Source organism: Triturus cristatus, chromosome 4_2 (assembly GCF_964204655.1).
Source record: "Triturus cristatus chromosome 4_2, aTriCri1.1, whole genome shotgun sequence".
NCBI lineage: Eukaryota > Metazoa > Chordata > Amphibia > Caudata > Salamandridae > Triturus > Triturus cristatus.
The window spans coordinates 877,821,709-877,844,053 of NC_140586.1; the positions used below are offsets into that span (position 1 = coordinate 877,821,709).

At 43.7% G+C, this 22,345-nt stretch overlaps 1 protein-coding gene across 6 annotated transcripts in view; it reads left to right on the forward strand.

The window, feature by feature from the left end:
• DMAP1 (DNA methyltransferase 1 associated protein 1) overlaps window positions 1-22,345 on the forward strand; it is a 396,892-nt gene that overhangs the window by 74,610 nt on the left and 299,937 nt on the right. For all 6 annotated transcript variants that reach the window (XM_085602888.1, XM_085602887.1, XM_085602892.1 and 3 more), the window contains exon 5: window positions 12,721-12,916. In XM_085602888.1, coding sequence (XP_085459014.1) covers window positions 12,721-12,916 — 196 coding nt within the window. The remainder of the gene's footprint in view (window positions 1-12,720; window positions 12,917-22,345) is intronic.

Consider the following 22,345-nt stretch of genomic DNA (forward strand, 5'->3'; position numbering starts at 1 on the left):
AAAAACTAAAATAAATAAAAGACTGGCATCGTGCCGGAGGCCATGCCCCCTCCGTGCAGCACTCTGCAAATGCGCCCCCAACAGGCATCTCCAGTATGCGCCAGGGAGCTGCGCTGCAGCCAGGTGTTCTGAGGCCAAGCCCCTTTTTACACCTCTCTGCAACGCAGCTCTGTGGCGCTTACTGGAGGTACCTAGTGGTCTAGTTTGACCCTAGGGACCCTTAGGATTCAGGGGGACTTAATCTCTCAACTTAGAACAGCCACAGGGCGCGTTTACACAGTGGTGAAGGGAGGGGACGGGGCCTGAGGTGACGTGTGCAAACACGCACTATGGCACGTTTTAAATTGGGGATATAATTTCCCTTCAATACTGAGGGCCCCTGGGGGCTAACTAGCCCACCAAGTGCTTCCAGTAAGCGCCACTGAGCTGCATTGCAGAGAGGTGGTCCAGGCCGTGCCATTTTTTACACCTCTCTGCAACGCAGCTCTGTGGCACTTACTGGAGGTACCTAGTGGGCTAGTTGGACCCTAGGGACCCTCAGGATTCAAATGAACTTAATCTCCCAACTAAAAATGGACACAGGGCGTGTTTACACAGTGGTGAAGGGAGGGGACGGGGCCTGAGATAACGTGTGCAAAAACACCCTGTGGCCTGTTTTAAGAGGTAGTTTTAATCCCCATGCCCTATTATACACTAGGGGCTTACAGAGGAGGTCATGCTAATCACAGGGGGACCCCAACGCATAATGTTCCCTAGTGTATGTAGGTGTTTTCACTGTATTCTAAGTGTCTTTTAACATAGCACCGGCTCTAGGACTGGTTAGTCAGACTCAGTTGCCACCAGTATCCGTCTGAAAAAGTTGAGGGTACAGGATGATTTTGCAACAAGGCTTCTTTCTGCTCTTCTTTTTGTTCTTTCTGCACGTTATCCTTCTTCCTGCACTTATCTTCGTATTTGAGGACTTCTGTTGCTTCTTTCTGCACTTCTTTTGTTTCTTTCTGTGCATTTTTTCTTCTTTCTTCACATGTCCTATCTCTGTAGGCATAGTTAGAAATTAGCATTTAAAAAACCTTTGAAATTCACAGAAAAAACCATAGGTTTCAGGCACGTTATAGTTAGGAATTAGCATTTAAAAAACCTCAGAAATTCACTGAAAAAAACATAGGTTTCAGGGGTGTTATAGTTAGCTGGACTTTTCACTTGTACAAAACCATTGAAATTCCCCCGTTATAGTTAGTTCAGCTAACTATAACTCGCGCGCCCGCAATGCACTGCTGATGACGTCACATATTACATCACTCATGACATGGTCAGTGACATCACTCATGACATCACTGATGACATCTCAAATGACATCACTGATGACATCACTGATGACATCATCCTTGTGATAGAGTGGCAGACCTCCTCTCACCCTAATATAACCTTTGATACACACATTCAAAAATAGAGACTAAAATTTTCAAAACAATGGACATACCAATACCAGTTACAACAACCTCTTCAGTAATTCTAAGATCCACATACACATCCACTCATTCACCAACAGTCCTATACAGTCACTCATACATGTACTCACTCATCATATGTACTCATACACCTATACATCCTGTTACACAATGCCACTCATCCATAGAGTTACTCACACACATAGTCACTCATGCTAATAAAGAATCAAACATACATTTACTTGCATATGCAGTTATACACACACCACCATACTTACTTCTACGGAAACTTACACATACTTAGTCTTTTAAACAATCACTTATAGAAACACATACTTATTCATACAGGAACTCTTTCAATCTCTCACTCTCACATATACTCACATATATACACCAATAGTCACATATACTAGTTTAAAACATATGTAGTTACTCATAAAGACACTATTGAGACAGTCATTCACTCACTAACACACCCATACACACACTCATCCACCCATACAGTCCTGCACACATGCTGTGTTCAACACATACAAACAGTGAGTCACTCATTCATGCACCTATGCACTACGTAATACCCCCCACCGAACCATGCAGACACTCAGACTGATACTCAAAAAACCAACTAATAACCTATATAGACACCCATGTAGCTACTCACCAACCCATGCAGCCACTTATACACAAAGTGAGAGACTGATACAGATATTTACATATTTAAACATTACTCACTAAGCCATGTATTCACTATGATACACTTAATCAGTCAGTTACACAATCAATTTTTCAAAAACAAATCATCCATTTAGACACTTATATACCCATTTATTCTTCCATCGACCTTGAGATATACATATATAAAACATATTTAATTTTCAGAAAAACACACATTCACTGGATGATGTCATCAGTGATGTCATCAGTGATGTCATTTGAGATGTCATCAGTGATGTCATGAGTGATGTCACTGACCATGTCATGAGTGATGTAATATGTGACGTCATCAGCAGTGCATTGCGGGCGCGCGAGTTATAGTTAGCTGAACTAACTATAACGGGGGAATTTCAATGGTTTTGTACAAGTGAAAAGTCCAGCTAACTATAACACCCCTGAAACCTATGGTTTTTTCAGTGAATTATATATATATATATATATATATATATATATATATATATATATATCTACTGGCAGTCGCCAGTAGATAGTTACAGTTAGGACCGAGTTCCCATAGGAAATCGGAAAATTCTATTTTGAATAACTTTGGCGCCGGTTGACTTATCTTCGTGAATTTTTCAAAACTAATGGGGCGCTCCGCTCAGCTCCTACCCTGAAAGTCTCGGGGTGATTCGTCAAGCGGGGGCTGAGAAAAAAGGGGGGTCCCAAAACGCGTTTTCCCCATGCATTTTCCCATAGGACCTTTAGTCGAAGGTACAGCCCGAACGGCTGAACAGAATTACTTGAAATTTGGCAAAGAGGTAGTCCTCAGTTCAGACTGGTGCCTTTTGCTTAAATGGTGTAAATCCGTTCAGTAGTTCCTGAGAAAATCAAAAGTAAAATCACATATATATCTGGGCGGAGCCTAACCACACATCTCATCGTGAGATCTGATTGGCTGTCAGCACTTCATCCAAGAAGTGTTGGCAGCCATCTTGGGACCAATATACATGATAGCACCTCATTAAAAGTCATTGCAGTTAATAGAAGGTTTTAAGACTTTAGTTACATTATAAATCATTTGTTGATGGTACCATACTCATGTTAGGAATTGTGGTGTGTTCTAAGGTGATTTTACCATGTGAAAAAACCTTCTGCTGTGATATCATGAATCATGTTTGAGAGAAAACTATTTTCTCATGCTTTTCCCACAGAGGTTTGGAAGGTGATCTATAAGCTAAACTGAGAGCATATTTTCTGTAAATTCACATTATCTTTCTCAGTCATGTGAGAATGAAATCTGACATTCTCAGTAAAACATGTACATCCAACAAGGGCAGAGACTGTCAGTTGATTCGTTTGTGTTCTACTGCAGCTTCCCAGAGTGTTCTAAAGAACAACTAGAGCGCTAACAGTCCTACTTATGACAAAAGTATGGCACACCTGAAGCCATCTTGATTGGAATAAAGTGGTAACACTTAAAACATTTAATTTACAAAGGAACAAAATGAGGGGGTTCATTTTGCCATAGAAATTATGATTAGTTCTGCAGAAAGAAAAATTAGGGCACATTTTGACTTCTCAAATCCTCTTCTATTTCATAAACAAATTCTGACATGCAGACTGAAACATGCACTTTGAATACCAGCAGCAGACTTCCCTGGTGAGCAGTAGTTTTACAACAGTGATCTAATGAGCAACTAGAGTGCTAACATTCAGAATTTATGGCAAATGTGTGACACATCTGAATGCCTTCTTGATGGAACCCAAATTAAAAACTGAAAGTATTCCCACTGAGGGGACTGCAGTAAATGAGGAAATTAGGAAACTTCATAACAAATAAATCTCCCTAGATGGCCACCAGAGACAAAAGAGCCCAAATGTAGCCCAAATATCACCCAGATGTAGCCCAATGACAGAAGAGTGCAAAACACTTATTTTTTGTGTATTTGCAGTTTTATATAGTGCAGACTTGTCAGGTATTGGGGTGCTTTACATGAGCATTGGTTACATCACACAAGATCAAATTCATTTTGGTTGTAGACATGGGGAGATTAAGTGATTTGACCAGAATCACAGAATGTTGAGCTGAAGCAGAAACTCCAACCTGGTTCCCCCAGTTGCAAAGTCTGCAGCTCTGGAAGTAACACCACATCCTCTCCCCTAGGTGCAACATTTAATCAAGTGATCAACTAGATAAAAAAACATAAAGATTACAAATAATTTTAAAGTTCTTTGTCGCTATTTGAAAACTCAGAAAATATGTCCTCATTTTAGTTTTTTAGAGCACTAACCATAATTTTGATGCAAGTAAGACCCTCTCATATATGTAATTTCTACAGGAAATGCTCTAGGTATTACAGTTTTGATTACATCAAGATGACGTCAGGTGTTCCACACTTTTGTAATAAATATAGAATGTTAGCAATCTAGTTGTTCATTGGGATACTGCTGAGAGGCAGAGGCCAGGGGCACGGACTCTGAAAATTGAAGGCAGGTAGGAGAGTGCAGAGGCAACAATTTGACCACACTGGGCAGGCAGGAAGGGCAGTGGCAGCACAACAGACTATGGAGGTCAGTGGAAAGGGGGGCAGGGGCAACAAACCAACAATACAGGACTGGCAAGAGAGGCTGTGGCAATATAATAGACCATTGTGGGCAGAAGGAAGAGGCAGTGGTAGTACAACCATACATGCCAACAGACCCGATTCAGCCAGGAAACGTCCAATGTTTTTAAGCTCAAATGGGCTTTATTTGATCTGTCTCCTGTCTACAATCTCCTCTTTTTCAATGTAACTCAAAGGGGAAAATCAATACCCCAGTTTGTTTTCAAAATCTACCTCTTACCAAGTTCAAAATGTTCGCAAGTATGGTACATTGGATCATGGTAGGCAGGAGGAATTGGGGTAGGAACATGGACTCGGATAACAGAGGACAGGAGGGACATGGAGAGGTGCACCAAACTGACCCTACAGGGCAGGCATCAGGGTTTTCAGCAGCACAATACACCACAGAGCGCATGCGGACTGGGAGTGCAGCACAAAAATCCATAGAAAGCAAGAGGGAGGGGACAGGACCATGCACATGTACAACAGAGAACAGAGGGGAAAGAGGCAATGGTAGCTAGCTGACCATAATGGACAGACAGGAGAGAAAGCTGCAGCATAACAGACCATAAAGGGCAGGAGGGACGGATCAGGGGCATTACAATGGAACAGACAAGCCAGGAGGGAGGGAATAGGGGTCTGCACATGGAAACAGAGGGCTGGGGGCAAGGGGGCAGGGCAGGAGCAGCAAGATGACCATGGAGGTCAGGTAGGATGGGCACTAGAAAATAGACACACCATGGAGAGCAACAATGAGACTATGATGGCATACACACAGACCATGGAGGGAAGGTGGTAGGGGGTAAGGGGCAGCTGGGGCCCTCACAACCGACCGCGCGGGGCAGGCAGGAGGAGCAGTTGCAGCACAACAGACCAGGGAGGGCAGAAGGGTGTGGCAGTAAAATGGACCATGGAGGACAGGAGGAAGGGGATAGGGGCATGGCATGTGGACAGGCAGGCTGGAGGTGGCAGGGACAGGTTACAGTCATCTGACAATGCTAGGCAGGTGGGAGGGGAGTGGCAGCTCAACAGAACACTCAGAGTAGATAGGAGTGGCAGGTCCATGGAACATGGTGGGCAAAAAGGATGGAGCAGGGGCATGCACAAAGACATCGGAGGGCAGGGGGAAGGAGAATAGGGGCAGCAAGCTAAGCACAGAGTTTAAGCAGGAGGTCAATGATGGGGCATAGAATTGGGCAATGGAGGGCAGGAGGAGTGGACTGGTACATCATGCTAAATGGAGGGCAGTGGCAGCACATCAGACCATGCATGGCAGAAGGGAGGAGGCTAGTCCATGGATTCAGACAACAGAGGATAGGGAAGAGGTGGATGGGGCAGCAAGCTAACTGTTCAGAGAAGGTGGGTATTAGGAACTTTGTTTTTAAAATGTGTGTCTGTGCGAACTACTTAAAATATGAACAAGTATGCAGCATAATCTCACTTTCATTCAGGAAGAAGAGGACGTTTGTGACTGTGACCCAGGGCTTACTTGGCAGAAACACCCCCTGACCCTCCACCCCCATCGCAAAATGTAATGCCCGTGAAAAGGGTAGGTGGACGCAGTGTTATATAGAACATAGTCCTGAGAGCACGATTGAAAATGAAAACTAGATATAGTATATGGTATAAACTATGCTCCAAAAAGTGTGATATAAGATGAACCGGGGCATGAAATATAATATGCAATACATTGTGGGCAATGACAGATTCATTGGAGAGCGCAAGATAGCACAGGCACTAGCGCGTGCTATGCGATATGCGCCTTGGAGTGTAATATGCACAGGGCAGTGTTGTGTAACCTAACTAGTTTCTAAAGTTGTAATATAAGATATGTGCTGGAGAGTGTAACGTTGCATATGCACTGTGACAAAGATATGGATCCCAGATTGTAATATGTATGGCATAGCGCTGTGCGTTATAACATAGGCATCGAGGAAGGCACGTTAGATGGGGCAATATAACCCGTGCAAAGGCAAGTGTGGCATGACATATTCACTGGGTGGTGTTACAGTGCACATGGGCTAGAGAGTGTCATAGCATACGCACTAGCTGGTGGAATACAACACCGAGGTGTGAGGCACTCGGTGGGCAGTGGTGGGTGTAACGCAGCATTGGGCTCAGCCCGGAGCACGCTGTGACTCTCAAGTGAGGTTCGTCTTCTTTCCAGAGAGTAAAATAAAAAGTATTGCACATCCGGCGATGGATGTGTATTTTATTAACCATGAGGGGGGTTTCTTGCATAGTTTGGTCGAATTTTTGTCGAATCCCCTTTGAATGGCTTGGTGTGCGTGTATATTAAATGTGCTCGTCAATAGCTACCCATGTTTGTATAAATAAACGACAAGGGTGTCTACTTGGAGAGTACCCACCGGCGGGGGCGCCGGAATTAGGCACGGTCGGGCGTCGGACACGTCGGAGCTTCACTAGCGGTGTAAATACATTCCATGTGGATTCATTCTATGCATAGTCGCCTTTTAATGAATATCACGCAAATCGTCATGGTGATAGGTACATACGGTTTGTCTTAGGTGTTTCTATAAATATATATTTTTTTTAAATAACAAAAAGCAAAGGCCGGCCCTGGGGGATGGTGTCCCCGGGACCATAAGTGGCCTGAGGAAGGGGGCAACGCAGCACCCTCCTAAAGAATAAAAAAAAAAACAAAAGGCCATGACCCGGGGATTGGGGTCCCCGGGGCCGATTAAGGCCTTGGGAGGGCCAAATTAATTTTTTTCAACAAAACAAATTAGAGTGCAGGGCCTGGGGGATGGGGTCCCCAGGGCCAGTAAATTATAAAAAGAAGGGGGGCCACACTGCCCTCCTTCTTAAAAAAATAAAATAAATAAAAGACCGGCATCGCGCCGGAGGCCACGCCCCCTCCTTGCAGCACTCTGCAAACGCGCTCCCTGGCCAGTTGTAAGTTGGGGAATTAATTCCCCTTCAATACTGAGGGTCCCTGAGGGCCAACTAGCCCAACAGGTATCTCCAGTATACGCCAGAGAGCTGCGTTGCAGACACGGTGTTCTGAGGCCATGCCCCTTTTTACACCTCTATGCAAAGCAGCTCTGTGGCGCTTACTGGAGGTACCTATGGGCTAGTTTGACCCTAGGGACCCTTAGGATTGAAGGGGCGCGTTTACACAGTGGTGAAGGGAGGAGACGGGGCCTGAGGTGACGTGTGCAAACATGCCCTTTGGCGCGTTTTAAGTTGGGGAAATAATTCCCTTTCAATCCTGAGGGACCCTGGGGGCCAACTAGCCCACCAGGTGCTTCCAGTAAGCGCCACTGCTCTGCGTTGCAGAGAGGTGGTGCAGGCCGTGCCCCTTTTTACACCTCTCTGCACTGGTGCTTACTGGATGTACCTAGTGGGCTATTTTGCCCCTAGGGATCCTCAGGATTCAAATGAACTTAATCTCCCAACTAAAAACGGCCACAGGGCGTGTTTACACAGTGGGGAAGTGAGGGGACGGGGCCTGAGGTGACGTGTGCAAACACATCCCTGTGGCACGTTTTAAGAGGTAGTTTTAATCCCCTGCCCCATTATATACTAGGGGACTAGGGGCTTACAGAGGAGGTCATGCTGATCACAGGGGGACCCCAACACATAGTGTTCCCTAGTGTATGTAGGTGTTTTCACTGTATTCTGAGTGTCTTTTAACATAGCACTGGCTCTAGGACTGGTTAGTCAGACTCAGTTACCACCAGTATCCGTCTGAAAAAGTTGAGGGTACAGGATGATTTTGCAACAAGGCTTCTTTCTGCTCTTCTGTTTGTTCTTTCTGCACGTTATCCTTCTTCCTGCACTTTTCTTCGTCTTTGAGGACTTCTGTTGCTTCTTTCTGCATTTCTTTTTTTTCTTTCTGTGCGTTTTTTTTTTCTTTCTTCACATGTCCTATCTCTGTAGGCATAGTTAGAAAATAGCATTTAAAAAACCTTTGAAATTCACTGAAAAAACCATAGGTTTCAGGCACGTTATAGTTAGGAATTAGCATTTAAAAAACCTTAGAAATTCACTGAAAAAACCATAGGTTTCAGGGGCGTTATTGTTAGCTGGACTTTTCACTCGTATAAAACCATTGAAATTCCCCCGTTATAGTTAGTTCAGCTAACTATAACTCGCGCGCCTGCAATGCACTGCTGATGACGTCACATATTACATTACTCATGACATGGTCAGTGTCATTACTCATGACATCACTGATGACATCTCAAATGACATCACTGATGACATCATCCTTGTGATAGAGTGGCAGACCTCCTCTCCCCCTAATATAACCTTTGATACACACTTTCAAAAATAGAAACTAAAATTTTCAAAACAATGGACATACCAATATCAGTTACAAGAACCTATTCAGTAATTCTAAGATCCACATACACATCCACTCATTCACCAACAGTCCTATACAGTCACTCATACATGTACTCACTCATCATATGTACTCATACACCTATATATCCTGTTCCACAACGCCACTCATCCATAGAGTTACTCACACACATAGTCACTCATGCTAATAAAGAATCAAACATCCATTTACTTGCATATACAGTTTATACACACACCACCACACTTACTTCTACAGAAACTTACACATACTTAGTCTTTTAAACAATCACTTATAGAAACACATACTTATTCATACAGGAACTCTTTCAATGTCTCACTCTCAAATATACTCACTTACATACACCAATAGTCACATACACTAGTTTAAAACATATGTAGTTACTCATAAAGACACTATTGAGACAGTCATTCACTCACTAACACACTCATCCACCCATACAGTCCTGCACACATGCTGTCTTCAACACATACAAACAGTGAGTCACTCATTCATGCAACTATGCACTATGTAATACCCCCCACCGAACCATACAGACACTCAGACACTCATACTGATACTCAAAAAACCAACTAATAACCTATATAGACACTCATGTAGCTACTCACCAACCCATGCAGCCACTTATACACAAAGTGAGAGACTGATACAGATATTTACATATTTAAACATTACTCACTAAGCCATGTATTCACTAAGATACACTTAATCAGTCAGTTATACAATCAATTTTTCAAAAACAAATCATCCATTTAGACACATATATACCCATTTGTTCTTCCATCGACCTTGAGATATACATATATAAAACATATGTAATTTTCAGAAAAACACACATTCACTGGATGATGTCATCAGTGATGTCATTTGAGATGTCATCTGTGATGTCATGAGTGATGTCACTGACCATGTCATGAGTGATGTAATATGTGACGTCATCAGCAGTGCATTGCAGGCGCGCGAGTTATAGTTAGCTGAACTAACTATAACGGGGGAATTTCAATGGTTTTATACGAGTGAAAAGTCCAGCTAACTATAACGCCCCTGAAACCTATGGTTTCTTCAGTGAATTTCTAAGGTTTTTTAAATGCTAATTCCTAACTATAACGTGCCTGAAACCTATGGTTTCTTCAGTGAATATATATAAATATATATATATATATATATATATATATATATATATATATATATTCACTGAAAAAACCATAGGTTTCACACATGTTATAGTTAGCGGAAATTTTACTGATAAAAAACCAATGAAATTCCCCCGTTATAGTTAGTGCAGGCAACTATAACTCACGCGACCGCAATCCTCTGCTGATGCTAATACTGTATTTAGACACTTATTTGCCCATGTCTTCTTCCATACATTTTTAGCTATACATATATTACAAATATTTTTTTTTCATAAAGACACATATGTCATCAGCAGAAGATTGCGGTCGCGTGAGTTATAGTTGCCTGCACTAACTATAACGGGGGAATTTCATTGGTTTTTTATCAGTAAAATTTCCGCTAACTATAACATGTGTGAAACCTATGGTTTTTTCAGTGAATTTGCAAAGTTTTTTAAATGCTAATTCCTAACTATAACGTGCGTGAAACCTATGGTTTTTTCAGTGAATTTGTACGGTTTTTTAAATGCTAAGTTACTTTACGCCATTCGTGGCGTGCGCGCCCACTTAACGCAGTTCGTTCCGTGCGCACACGGTGCGCTTCGCGCACCGTGCACGCACAGTGAGCACGCGGTGCGCTTCGCGCACCGCGCGCCCACTTTACGCAGTTAGTGCCGTGCACGCACGGTGGGCACGCGGTGCGCTACGCGCACCGCGTGCCCACGTTACGCTAGATGGGCCATGTACGCACGATGCGCTTCGCGCACCTTGCGCACATGGAGGACATATGATGCACTTCGTTTTGAAAGGTAATATTTTAATTTTTCGTATATTTTATAAGTGGAGAGAGTGTGGATAAATTTTTTTTTTTATTTTTTTAAAAAATATTTTAGTTTATCTCATCTCTAATAAGCCATGCACAATTGGTGACCTGCAGGCACCAATTGCACACGGGGTGGAGAGAGTGTGGATCATTTTTTATTTTTTTTAATTTTTTACCGTACGCGTACGGTAAGCGTAATCGGCGAAATTACCAAAAAAATAAAAATTCCGTTTTTGGCCTTGGGGGATCTTTGGGGACTCCCTCAACATGGCTATGTGTGTGGGAGCTGTCTAAACAGCCCCTTTACATGTTTTTGGGCTTTATATTTTAAAAATCACTCTCAGTGCGAGAGAGAAAATGGCGGCCGCCGCTTCCTGGTTCCGGCCGATTCGAATGTTTACTAAGATCTAAGAGCCAATCAGAATCGCGCTCGCGCACGCCACCGTACGCGTACGGTAAGCGTACCGTAAGCGCACCGTAAGCTGGCTCAGATATATATATTGATTTAAAGGCTATTTTCTCAGAATCTACTGAACAGATTTACACCAAACCTACAAAAGGCACTTCCTTGACCTGAGGACTACCTCTCTGCCAAATTTCTAGTAATTCTGTTCAGCCGTTCGGGCTGTAGCCCTGTCTAAAGGTCCTATGGAAAAATGCATGGGAAAAACGCGTTTTGGGACCCCCCTTTTATCTCAGCCCCCGCTTGACGAATCCCCCCGAGACTTTCAGGGTAGGAGCGGAGCGTAGCGCCCCACCTATTTTGAAAAATTTGCGAGGATTCGTCGACCGGCGCCAAAGTTATTCAAAATAGAATGTTGCGGATTTCCTATGGAAACGTGGTCCTAACTATAACCACCTACTGGCGACCGCCAGTAGGTAATATATATATCATTCCTGCTTTTACCACGAGATTTGGTGGAAAAGCATGCGTGATAAAAGCATATAACATTGTAAAAACTAAAAAACATATGTGGTTAGACGTAGTAACTGCATACACATTATAACAAGCGCGTTGTAACGGCATGCATTAGAATGGAATGCTTGGTTCCATAATACATCCTTTCAAACTCTATATTTCTGTAGCTTGGTATTTCTAAACCAATATTTTGTCCAAATACCCAACGTCAATAAGCTCAAGTTTTCATTTTACCCACTATTCCACCAGCCCCAAATCGAGCAAGCACTAGCTGCCTCTATCGGTAGGAATGTTGGTCAGTCACACTGGCTCTGACAGCTGGCATTGAGGACTCCTACTACCCATGTAGAGTCAGGTAGGTTCCAAGTGATGCTTGGATATCTTTGGGTTTAGATTTAAATGCCATCAAATTCAGGAATGCATTAAGTTTTTCATGACGATACACTGCGTCTCGAAGCCAGTTTTGACATACAAGCTTATTTGTTTGCATATCAGCGGAGAGCATGGGGAAGGCTTTCTGGAGACATGCATTTATATCAGGAGCATCAATACATAGAGGTAATATTTAGGAGTTGTGATCCAGAAAAGTGTTGTGAGATATGTTACTTTGCAGATGTCAGGTGTAATCTTAGGAAAAACGTTGAGAGGAGAGGAAGGATAGGCGGCAACAAAATTTAAGAGGGCTAGGAAATGTTTGAAGATATTTGGTAGCACGTGCAAAAGCAAAGCTCAACAATAATGTTACTACTTACAAACTCTGAAATGTATAAATGTGTTTGAGTCTGCATTTGGCTTTGTAAATTCCAGGGATGCTCCTCCACTGCTGCCGAGTGATACCACACAAGGATACCGCACAGTGAAGGCGAAGCTAGGCTGCAAAAAGGTCCGTCCCTGGAAGTGGATGCCCTTTGCCAACCCGGCGAGGAAGGATGGGGCCCTCTTCTACCACTGGAGGCGCGCTGCAGAAGAGGGCAAGGACTACCCCTTTGCTAGATTCAATAAGGTAAGTGAGCGTAAGGGATAATTTGATTATCAAAGCACTGCCTGAGATTGGTCCACATGTTCTTTCTGGACTGGTGAACCAGCAAACAGCATCTCCTGCTGGATGTGAGTGAATGTTTTCATTAATAAAATGCATGGGCGTAGGTCTGTGGCAGTTCATATTGAGCCTTTTCTGTGGCTTATCCCAGCTCTTGAGAGATTGCTTGCCTGTTTATTGCTTGGAACAACTGTGTCCGGCTTAAGGATCAAGTGTTTTTGAAGGTTTTAAAAATGCCCCCTTCTAGTTGTCTGGCCCCACCAGAGCCTTATGAGACTTAAATTCATTTATGGCTTTTTTATGCCTCGTTCTTCAGTGTGTGCCACAAATCCTCCCTCTTCTAGTTAATTATCCTAGGGTAATATAGCCCCAAAAGAACGGTCTGTCTTCTATTGTGTGTGTGATTCAAGCTCCCGCATGATTGATTTTGAGTAGAATTCTTTAAGCAAATCTCCTGTCCTTTGGACGTTGAATCGCAAATGTGTTCTCCATACCTCTTAAGTGACACTCTTTTTTCTCTTTTTTTGTTTAGTGTCTAATGCTCTTGCCAATAGTGTATGAGCTTTGTTTCCAAATCTGCATCACCCCTAGTTCAGTGACAGAAGGGTTATCTTGCATCTATATATTAGGATCATATTCATGCATCCCTTACGTTTGGGACTTAACGCAGATCTGCCCTTTTTCCTGTCTGCATATGTCTGTATTCTTACACCTTAAGTCAAGGGTCTTCAAACTGGGGGGTGGGCTCTCCTAAGGGGGCCTCAAGTGATCCAGGGGTCGGGAGGGGGGGAGGGGGGGCAAAGTTCTGGCCAAACAAAGCATTCTGCTGATAGCAGTGCTTTGTTTTAAATGGTGGGAAAAAATGAGCGGCAGTCAGCCACTCTCTAATGGGCCTTCACTAGCTTCTTTTGTCCTTTATATCATAGCTGGGAAAAATGGTAACAGAATTTAACTTCAATGTTTAAATATGTTGAGACATATTTAAACATTGCCCGTTTAATAGAATAATTGTGGAAAATATGAGGGGGTCCAAAGAATATTATGTTTTTTACTAGGTGGGCGCTGCATTAAAATCTTTGAAGACCACTGCCTTAAGGTCCACTGCTAACCAAGTCGCACTAAAGCCATATATTTCTTATCTGTTGCTGCCAGTGCTATTATTGCCTTTATCACTACTTTCAGAGCTTTAGTGCTAATGTCTCCCATGAAAATTCTTGTATATGATTAAAACTCAGGTAATCATTCAATGGTGATGTTCCGCAAATGTTGTGCCTTGGCATTCACCTTCTATATCTGGATGCTCTGGCTATCTCTCATGTCAGAGGTGTGTGGGCTGGTATCTCAGTAACTTTTAAGTGACCCATATTAACCTGTTGCATGAGGCCCCCTGTAATGAAGATCAAATGTATCCTTGAATAAGGATGATGGAGTTGAGTAGTAGTTATAAATACTATTTTTGGGGTGCATTTCTCTCAAGATGTCTGTCAATCCAGTGTTTCCAAACTGCTCTATTGGGTCTTGGAACATTTGCTGGTCTGCACATATTTTATTCCAGGGTAGTCCTTTTCAGCGTCACTTCCTTTGTTACAGTTCTCCCAAGACAATTTCTCTCTTCGCAGATCCTCACAGCTTTCTCAGCACAACCTGGATAAAACTATTGTGATTCGGATTAGAAGCATGTAGTATGGCTAGCTTATTTACCTGCAACCCCAGTCTGTACTTAACAAAGGCAAATTTGCCAGAACTATATTGTGAGGTTTCTAGAATTATAACCCTCAGCATATTGTGAAACAGTCTCATAATTGTCCTGTTTTTTTTCTGCTCTCAGGAGTGTACAAGTACTCCATTGGGCTTTTGACTTACATATGTTCGTGTAACCTGAATTATTTAAAGTTTTATGGCAAAAAGTGCCTATAAAAAGAAAAGCGCCATTGACAAAAATCAGTTTATGTTTGACTGGGACCAGTTTCAAGCTGACTATGATGAAGTGGAGAACAGATGTACAAAGTGGCCCCCTCGTTCAAATTTTTTACTGTCTGACTTGGTCTACTTTTTTGAGACATCAAAGTCTTCCAGAGGGACATGTTCCAAGTCTGAAGTTGGCAAGAGGCCCTCGAAGTTGGAGATGCCATTGTTGAATCAGTTGCTTTTTGTGTCAAAAGCTACGACTGGGACACAGTTCGACTTTGTGGCCACTGTGGTTGCTTTGCCTTTGGGATAGATTTTCGTCCTACCTCCAGTTTGTCCCTGTTCAAGGTTTTACCTTCAAACGTATATACTTTTTTTGTTTCACACAATAAACCAATGGGGCAAGGCTGGTAGGAGTAGCTGTATCCCTTTAGGTTAAGGTCCCACTAAAACCATTTTTTATTGTGCCAAAAACTCCGAGCCGAGTCCACTTGGTTTTCTAATGCACCTTGAGTGTACACTTCCTGGGCAAGCCAGAGCATCTTCTTCCAGTCCTACAGAGGTGAAAAATATTAAAAAGTCCCACTTTTCTTTGATTACTGGGAAAGCTGATTCTTTTTTACTTTGGCAGCCCCCACGTCCTCAGGCCAAATTTCCTAGGCATTCGGTCTCTCTGTAGCTCGGGCCATGTAGGGTCCAGTCCTCTGTGACCTACTGGGATCTCAGGGATTAAAGGGCGGCTCTGCTTTTTGTGTCCCTGAAGCATTCAGACAGGTGGTTGACGAGTAGTTCTAGTCTTCGGGTGTCAGCAGGAGTCCTTAGTCCTTTTCTTCCATCAGGGTTTACTTTTTTTGCGTGTTATCTTCCTAGGCCCAGGAATATTCTGAGAGGTGGTGATAAGGGGACCGTCTTACCCTTTGCAGTAGACGGTGACTGGAGAAGTTTTCCTACCCATTCTTATCTACTTCCAGCACTTCATCTTTGATTTACTGTAAAAAGTCCCAGAAGCTCTAAATCGAAAATTGGTAGCCCCTTTTTCCACCAGTAGGAACTCTGGGAGTGTCAGTCACACCCCTCTTTACATGAGATATCTTTCTTCTGGTAGGTCCAAGGACTCTTTTCTCCCTGCTGGTAGGAGCGAGTCAGTCTGGTTGGCCCTTGGGAATGAAAGGAATCTGATCCTGCCCGCCCTATTTGGTATCCCCAAGTCCGCCAACTGTTCTTTCACCATCCCAGATGATTAACCCTTTAAATTGGCGACTTGTTGATAGCACTCCTCTCTTCCTGTGCCTACAGGTCAAGCTATTTTCCTCTGGAGTTTAGGATCAAGCTATTTTCCTCTGAAATTTAGGGTCATTAACGTCTGCCTGAAATTTGTATTGGGCCTTTGGAGGTGAGAAGAGAGATAAAACAGTTTAGACTTCGACATCACAGATACATTTTAAATAAAGTTACTTTTCTACTAAAGTTACCAAAATTGTTCTTTCACTATTATATTATATTTTTGAGAGGTGGAAAATAACTTTGAATAATTTTCTAACATTTTCCCAAGTCCTAAGATGGCTGCCACCACTTCATAGTTGAATTGGTGGCAGCCAATAAGATCTAAGTTTCAGATCGATCAGATCACAGCATCTCACCAAAACCACTATCCATCTAAGGTGGACAGCGTATCTGGAGAAGCAGAGATGTGCTGCCCTGTGAAACACTAAGGTTATGAAAACCAGCCTCTCCAAATCAGTCTTTCCCAGCTAGACGTACCTCTAAAGTTTGGAACTCCTCCTACCGACCTGCCATTAGATCAAATGTGAACGATCCTGCTTTGATCCACTTTGAAACGTCTCATTTTTAGTTCATCTTTTGATGTCCTGTTTTATTCGCCTCTCATAGTTAATCTCCTCTAATAGCCTCTTGTACTTCACAATGCTATACAGATATATCATTGTAGTACTATGTCATACTTAAATGTACAGTTTATGAATTTTTATTTAGTTTGTTGTATATTTCCTCCGAACTGCTCTATGTAAAATGTCTGCCCTTTTCTGCACTGTGTAAAAACCACTAACAAATACATTAAATATCAAATGTGTTTCTCGTCACTTGCCAAGCACTCATATGAATCATAAAAGAATGATAACTGACACAGAAAGGGCAGGCCGTGTTCATTTCTAAGATCTTTTCTAGAAAACCTGGTTCCTCATTCATTTGAATAGTTTTAGACAGCTACCATGGAAAGTCCTCTTCGCTTGACGCAAGTAGCCAGAAGCCTCACCATGAGCACTAGTTTGCGTTCGGTAATTTCACAAGGTAGTTCCCAGAAATGAAGCTACTCTTGAAGAATGCTCACAAGAAAGGCATCCTCTGCTGTCCTCAAGAGTTCACATTACCTTACAGCATTTTCTGACTGTGACAGACATCAAACTTTCATTGTGTTCTTTCTCTCGTAGTGAATTCTGAATAGTTTGGATTCTGGGTGACTGTATGTCGTGTAATAGTAAGGCGGTATCTCATCTTTATGTGCTTTCCATGGATATTCTCCTACATGGCCTCTCGCTTTCTATGCAGCCCTTGTGAAGCTGCCTCAATTCTAGCAACATCTCTGCAGCAGAATCTTAAAATTGTATACTTCTTTAAAGGAATTGTTATAAAAAGATGCAAACAATAGTTTTTTTCTTTTTTCTTTTTGGAAAAACATTTTATTGATATTAACCATAAAGCTCCCACGTCCCGTACACCACATATATAAAGGCAGAGTAGAAGCATGGCATTATACATCATAAAAGGAGTCAAATGTCCACAGCTTGACACATGTAAGCAAAATACAAAGAATGTCCCTGTAACCTGGCCCCATAGATTCATCCGTCCCAGCTGCCATTCTAATCCACCCCGTAAGCACGAACCTGCCCATCCATGGATCAAGGTCTAGCTGCGCACGGTTCTAGTAATATACCTCTATGTCTGGCATGGTCCCTTCATAGCTTGTGGTGTTCCTGGGGGCAGCCCCTTGCCAAAGTATATAGGGTAGCCATGCAGTTTTCCAGTCCCTTGGCCCATTTACTATCAGGTGGGGCCCCAGTCTCTTCCAGGCCTGCGCTATGCCACGTTTGGTGACCATCAGGCTGAGCCAGAGCAGTGCCCTCTGTCACCTATTTCCCTCTGTGCCCTCTGTAATGTGTAAAAGAAAACATTTCGGGTCCCTAGGTATTGGCCATCCTAGCAGTGTCTCCACGGTACCCGACACACAGTTCCAAAAGGACAAAAGAGCAGCACAATGGCAAAATGTATGCTTGATGTCTCCATTAGGGTCGGCACACCGCAGGCAGTTTTCCCCTGCAGTCAACCCTGTTTTGAACAGGTGAGCCCTGGTGAAGTATGTGCGGTGTAGCCGTTTTAGTTGAATTAAACAAAACTCAGAGGGTATAACTGCCTCCCTTGGGGCGTCCACCGCCTAAATTCAGTCCTTGTCTTCAAGAGGTCTTGTTCCCTCAGTGTAAGAAGCTGGCTCTGTATATGATATAGCCACTCTGTGGTGATACTGTGCGCAGAGTCCAGGGGTTCCCCAAAAGTGTACAGGGCTCAATGTAAGACCCAAAGTGAGCTATTTGTGGTAGTGTGGGCGAACAGCCTTAGGCTTAACACAGAGGAGTGTAAGACATTTATTGCACAACAGTGATTAATAATGGAGACACGACTCAAGAAGGAGATCCAGGCCAATTTAAGAAAATTATACTGTGTTTATATTTTATTTTAAGACCAAGGTCTTCGCATTACAGTAAGTACAGTTCTCATTAAAATACTTTTTTAGGTTTAGGTCTTAGTATGACAGTGCAAATTTCAGAGTAGTTCAATATTATCCTGTGGAGGAAAAACAATTATGCGGTGTAACAGTACGTATACCACTTACAGTTCCAGTCCAGTCTTTGGGTGTTTCAGGCCAACACTGTGGGCAATGTCGGTCGTGGGTCACTGGGTGCACCCAAGAGGTGCGGAATTCAGCATCTACGCCGAGGCGGTCGATACCGGCACTGAGGTATACCCTTGCGGTCCGCGGTGAGCAATGAAGCGGTCAGGTTTCAGCAGACCGCCAACACGGGTTTCCGTCGCCGAAGGCTGGCAGCTGTTAATCGGATGGAGAAGTTACGCCATCGTCGGACCGTCACGAAGAGGTAGCGGTTGGGCAGGCAGTGCAAGAGGGGCAGGAGGAGGCTGACCAGGCCACTTGCAGGAGGGTATGGGTTGTCGGGCACAGGGCTGGTCACAGCTCATGTCGTGGGGCCGAGAGGATCCATCAAGGTGTGGAGGCCATACTGCTGGGAGGTGTTGTGGCCGGGTAGAGTCGCTGACGGTTGAAAGGTCTCCGGGGTTACTTGGAGGCCTTGTAGAGGTTCTGGAAGACGGCAGGCCCAGGGATCAAACTGGTGGCAGATGGCGAGGGTTTTTGCTGAGTTTCTCCTGCAGCGGCTCAGTTCTGGGTCCGTCAGCGGTCGTTGCTTTCTTTTCAACCGGCGAATCTGGTTTCTAGGTCTGGGAGGGGTCACCTAAATACAAAATTTAGAAGGCATTTTAGGAGAGTAGAAGGTAGGGCCAATGGGCACCGTACCTGGGGTGACTACAGCCTCTGTTATGCCACCCTCCTGTGGGAGGGGACATAGACCTAGCCATGATTGGAGGGGTCTCCTCATCTTCAAGATGGTAGGGCCTGAAAGATGTGCTTCACCTCGTTTCCCCCACCTTAGGGGTGGGACTGGCAGAGGTGGGTAAACCTACTTTCCTTCAGAGTTTTTCCCACCTTAGTAAGGGGGTAAAACAGGGGTTGCCATATGATGCTAGTAGCAGAGGCTGCAGATCCCATTACAAAGGCGGCAGACCTTAGAATCTTCCCTCTTCAAGCAGTGGCCCATCCTGAGGTAGGAGGTTTGACACATCTCCCCAGGATGTGCATTGTGTCTGGTCCTAGAGAGCAGAGGCTCTCCTCCCAGGGGTGCAGAAACATGTCTGTGTGTGGCAGACGGCCTAGAGCCAGTCAGTGCCCACACCAGGGTCAGTGGGATTTCAGGGAGGTGCCCTCTGAGTACATGCTTAAATAAATCACACTCATTTATTACAAGGAGCTGTTCTTACCAAAAAATCATGGGGTTCAGTGAAGCCATCATGGTGCTGTGGAACTCGAGTTGTCAAGTTTCCAGCCCATGTACTCTCTATGGCACCCCTGGCACTTACAATATTAAGGAATAGACCTGAACACTGTAGGGCCATATCTGCTCATCCACTTCTGGGATATAGTGCACCCTGTCTTAGGACTGGTAAGGCCTGCTAGAGGAGTGACTTGCCTATATCTTAGGCAGTGCTAGCTGGCTTGGCAAACAGGCAGTGTGCCATGTCAACTCTGTTATTTATTTTTTACATCACAGAGACATGCCAGCTGCAGGGGCAGTGGCGTGGTCCTAGTGAGGGGGCACAAGGGACCCTCTTCAGCCTCCAGGCCCTAGGAACACAGAGTGCAACTTACTTGGGACTTACTGGTAGACAGAAGTACCAATTGAGAACATGTTTTTAGGGAAAGAACACTGGTACTCGGAACCTAGACAGCGAGGACCCAGCACTCTACAGTCAACGTTTGATCAAAAGGTAGTCAAAAAGTGGGGGACTACTGCAACAGAACCCCATTTTCTCACACACAGGACTCTCACCTCCGTCAGGAGGTTAGCTTGGTTGCAAAGCAGCATCTGATAAATGGCAGACAAACAATAGCTTTTTTAAATATTGAAAGCGAATGAGGGCTTCAGGGAGTAAAAATCATACATTAAATTGTCAGAGAGGAGACACTGGTCTATTTGCTCTCCTTCACTCCTCCGTACATGTGCCAATCAAAAATTGCTGGACCAAGACAATCGAGGCATAGGGGTTTTCTACAGAAACTTTACACTGGCTTTATAGCTCCTATGGAAAGGTTTTTATTCTTTTCCTGAATGAGCAGTAGTAGCTTTTTTTATATGCTGGTAAGGATAACACCGGTACCAATATATCCTCTTCTGTGGCCTGTGCATCATGAATGTGTTGATTTTCCAGATCAATTGTAATCTTGAGTCTGTTTATAAGCAGGCGGGTGTTCAGCACTGGGTTTTCTCTCTAGAGGACCTCACTGCTTCCAGTGTTTTCTTGTCACCAGTCTTGCCCTGTAATATTATTATCCAGCTACTTCTGGGAAGAAACAGGTACAGTGTATTGGTTTAGATGTGTCGCCTGGTAAAAGTCTGATTGAATTTTATGTACATACACTTTGCTGGTATAAAGCACATTACTGGAAGCTACTCGAGGGAATGGTGGGACCCTGCCATCAGTATTTAAGACCAAGGGTTTATTCTGTTAAGTGCTTTTGGACAATCTCCAACAATTGTATGAAGGTCGTATTCTTTGTGCACACCTTCAAAACGTGCATCTTCCTAACAGCTACTGCAGGTAGTAGTAGGCACCCTGGGGAGGCGGGGAGTCTCCAGTTTGAGTTAGAACTCAAATGATACTCTTGGAAATGACAGACGAATGGGGCGGCCACGGTACACTAGAACGCTTATATGTGTGGGTCTGTTGATAGCTAGAAGCGGTATCGCCAAATATTGGTGTGCAAAACTAGGACCCACTGAGAGCACATTGACTAGTTGGATGGCGTTTTATGCGATAACTGCAGAAAAGGGTTATTGAGTCAAAGCTTGTAAAACCAAAGACAACCCCACCCCCCCTCCAAACAACAAATGAAAAACAAGCATTGGCATAGCCAATAGGTCTCGCCTTTGGGACCTTATAAGTGTTCAGTTATATCCTTGGTGCAACAAAATCAAGTGTTGCATGGCTAAACACTTATAAGGTCCCAAAGGCGAGACCTATTGGCTATGCCAATGCTTGTTTTTCATGATGGCTTTTCTTGTGCCCAATAGTGGTGATCGCCTACGGTGACCGAATCCTGCTCTCAGTGCTGCCATCTACGCAGGGCTTTAAGTGGGATGAAAAAACTGGGGGGGTCTCTCAAAGGGTCATGGCCAATGTAATTGAGGGTGTGGCTTAAAAACACTTAAGCTAAAAATCTGTGTTTAGCACAGTGTGTCGCCCGACTTGTATTTTGCTGTTAATGTCATTGCGTCCAGATATACGATACAAGTCACATCATACCTACAAGTCAGGACTTTTGGTTTTGTCAATGGTTGCTAGTTGCATAAGATAAATAAGCAGCAACTATGGCTTGTACATATCACTCCCCTAACCTGAGATGCCAATTATGTGGGAGAAACACCATGCAATTTATGAATGAAATCCAGCAAAAGAGATTATTTCTGACAATTTCTCCTTCCATGTCAGACTCCTGTCCCCATTGCCGTCACTACTAGGCATAAGTCACTGACCCCGCCCGTGATGCCATTGACCGTACAAATGCAACTACTAACCAACACACTCCTAAGAGTGTGCTTATTTCAAAATTAGACAAACAGCACC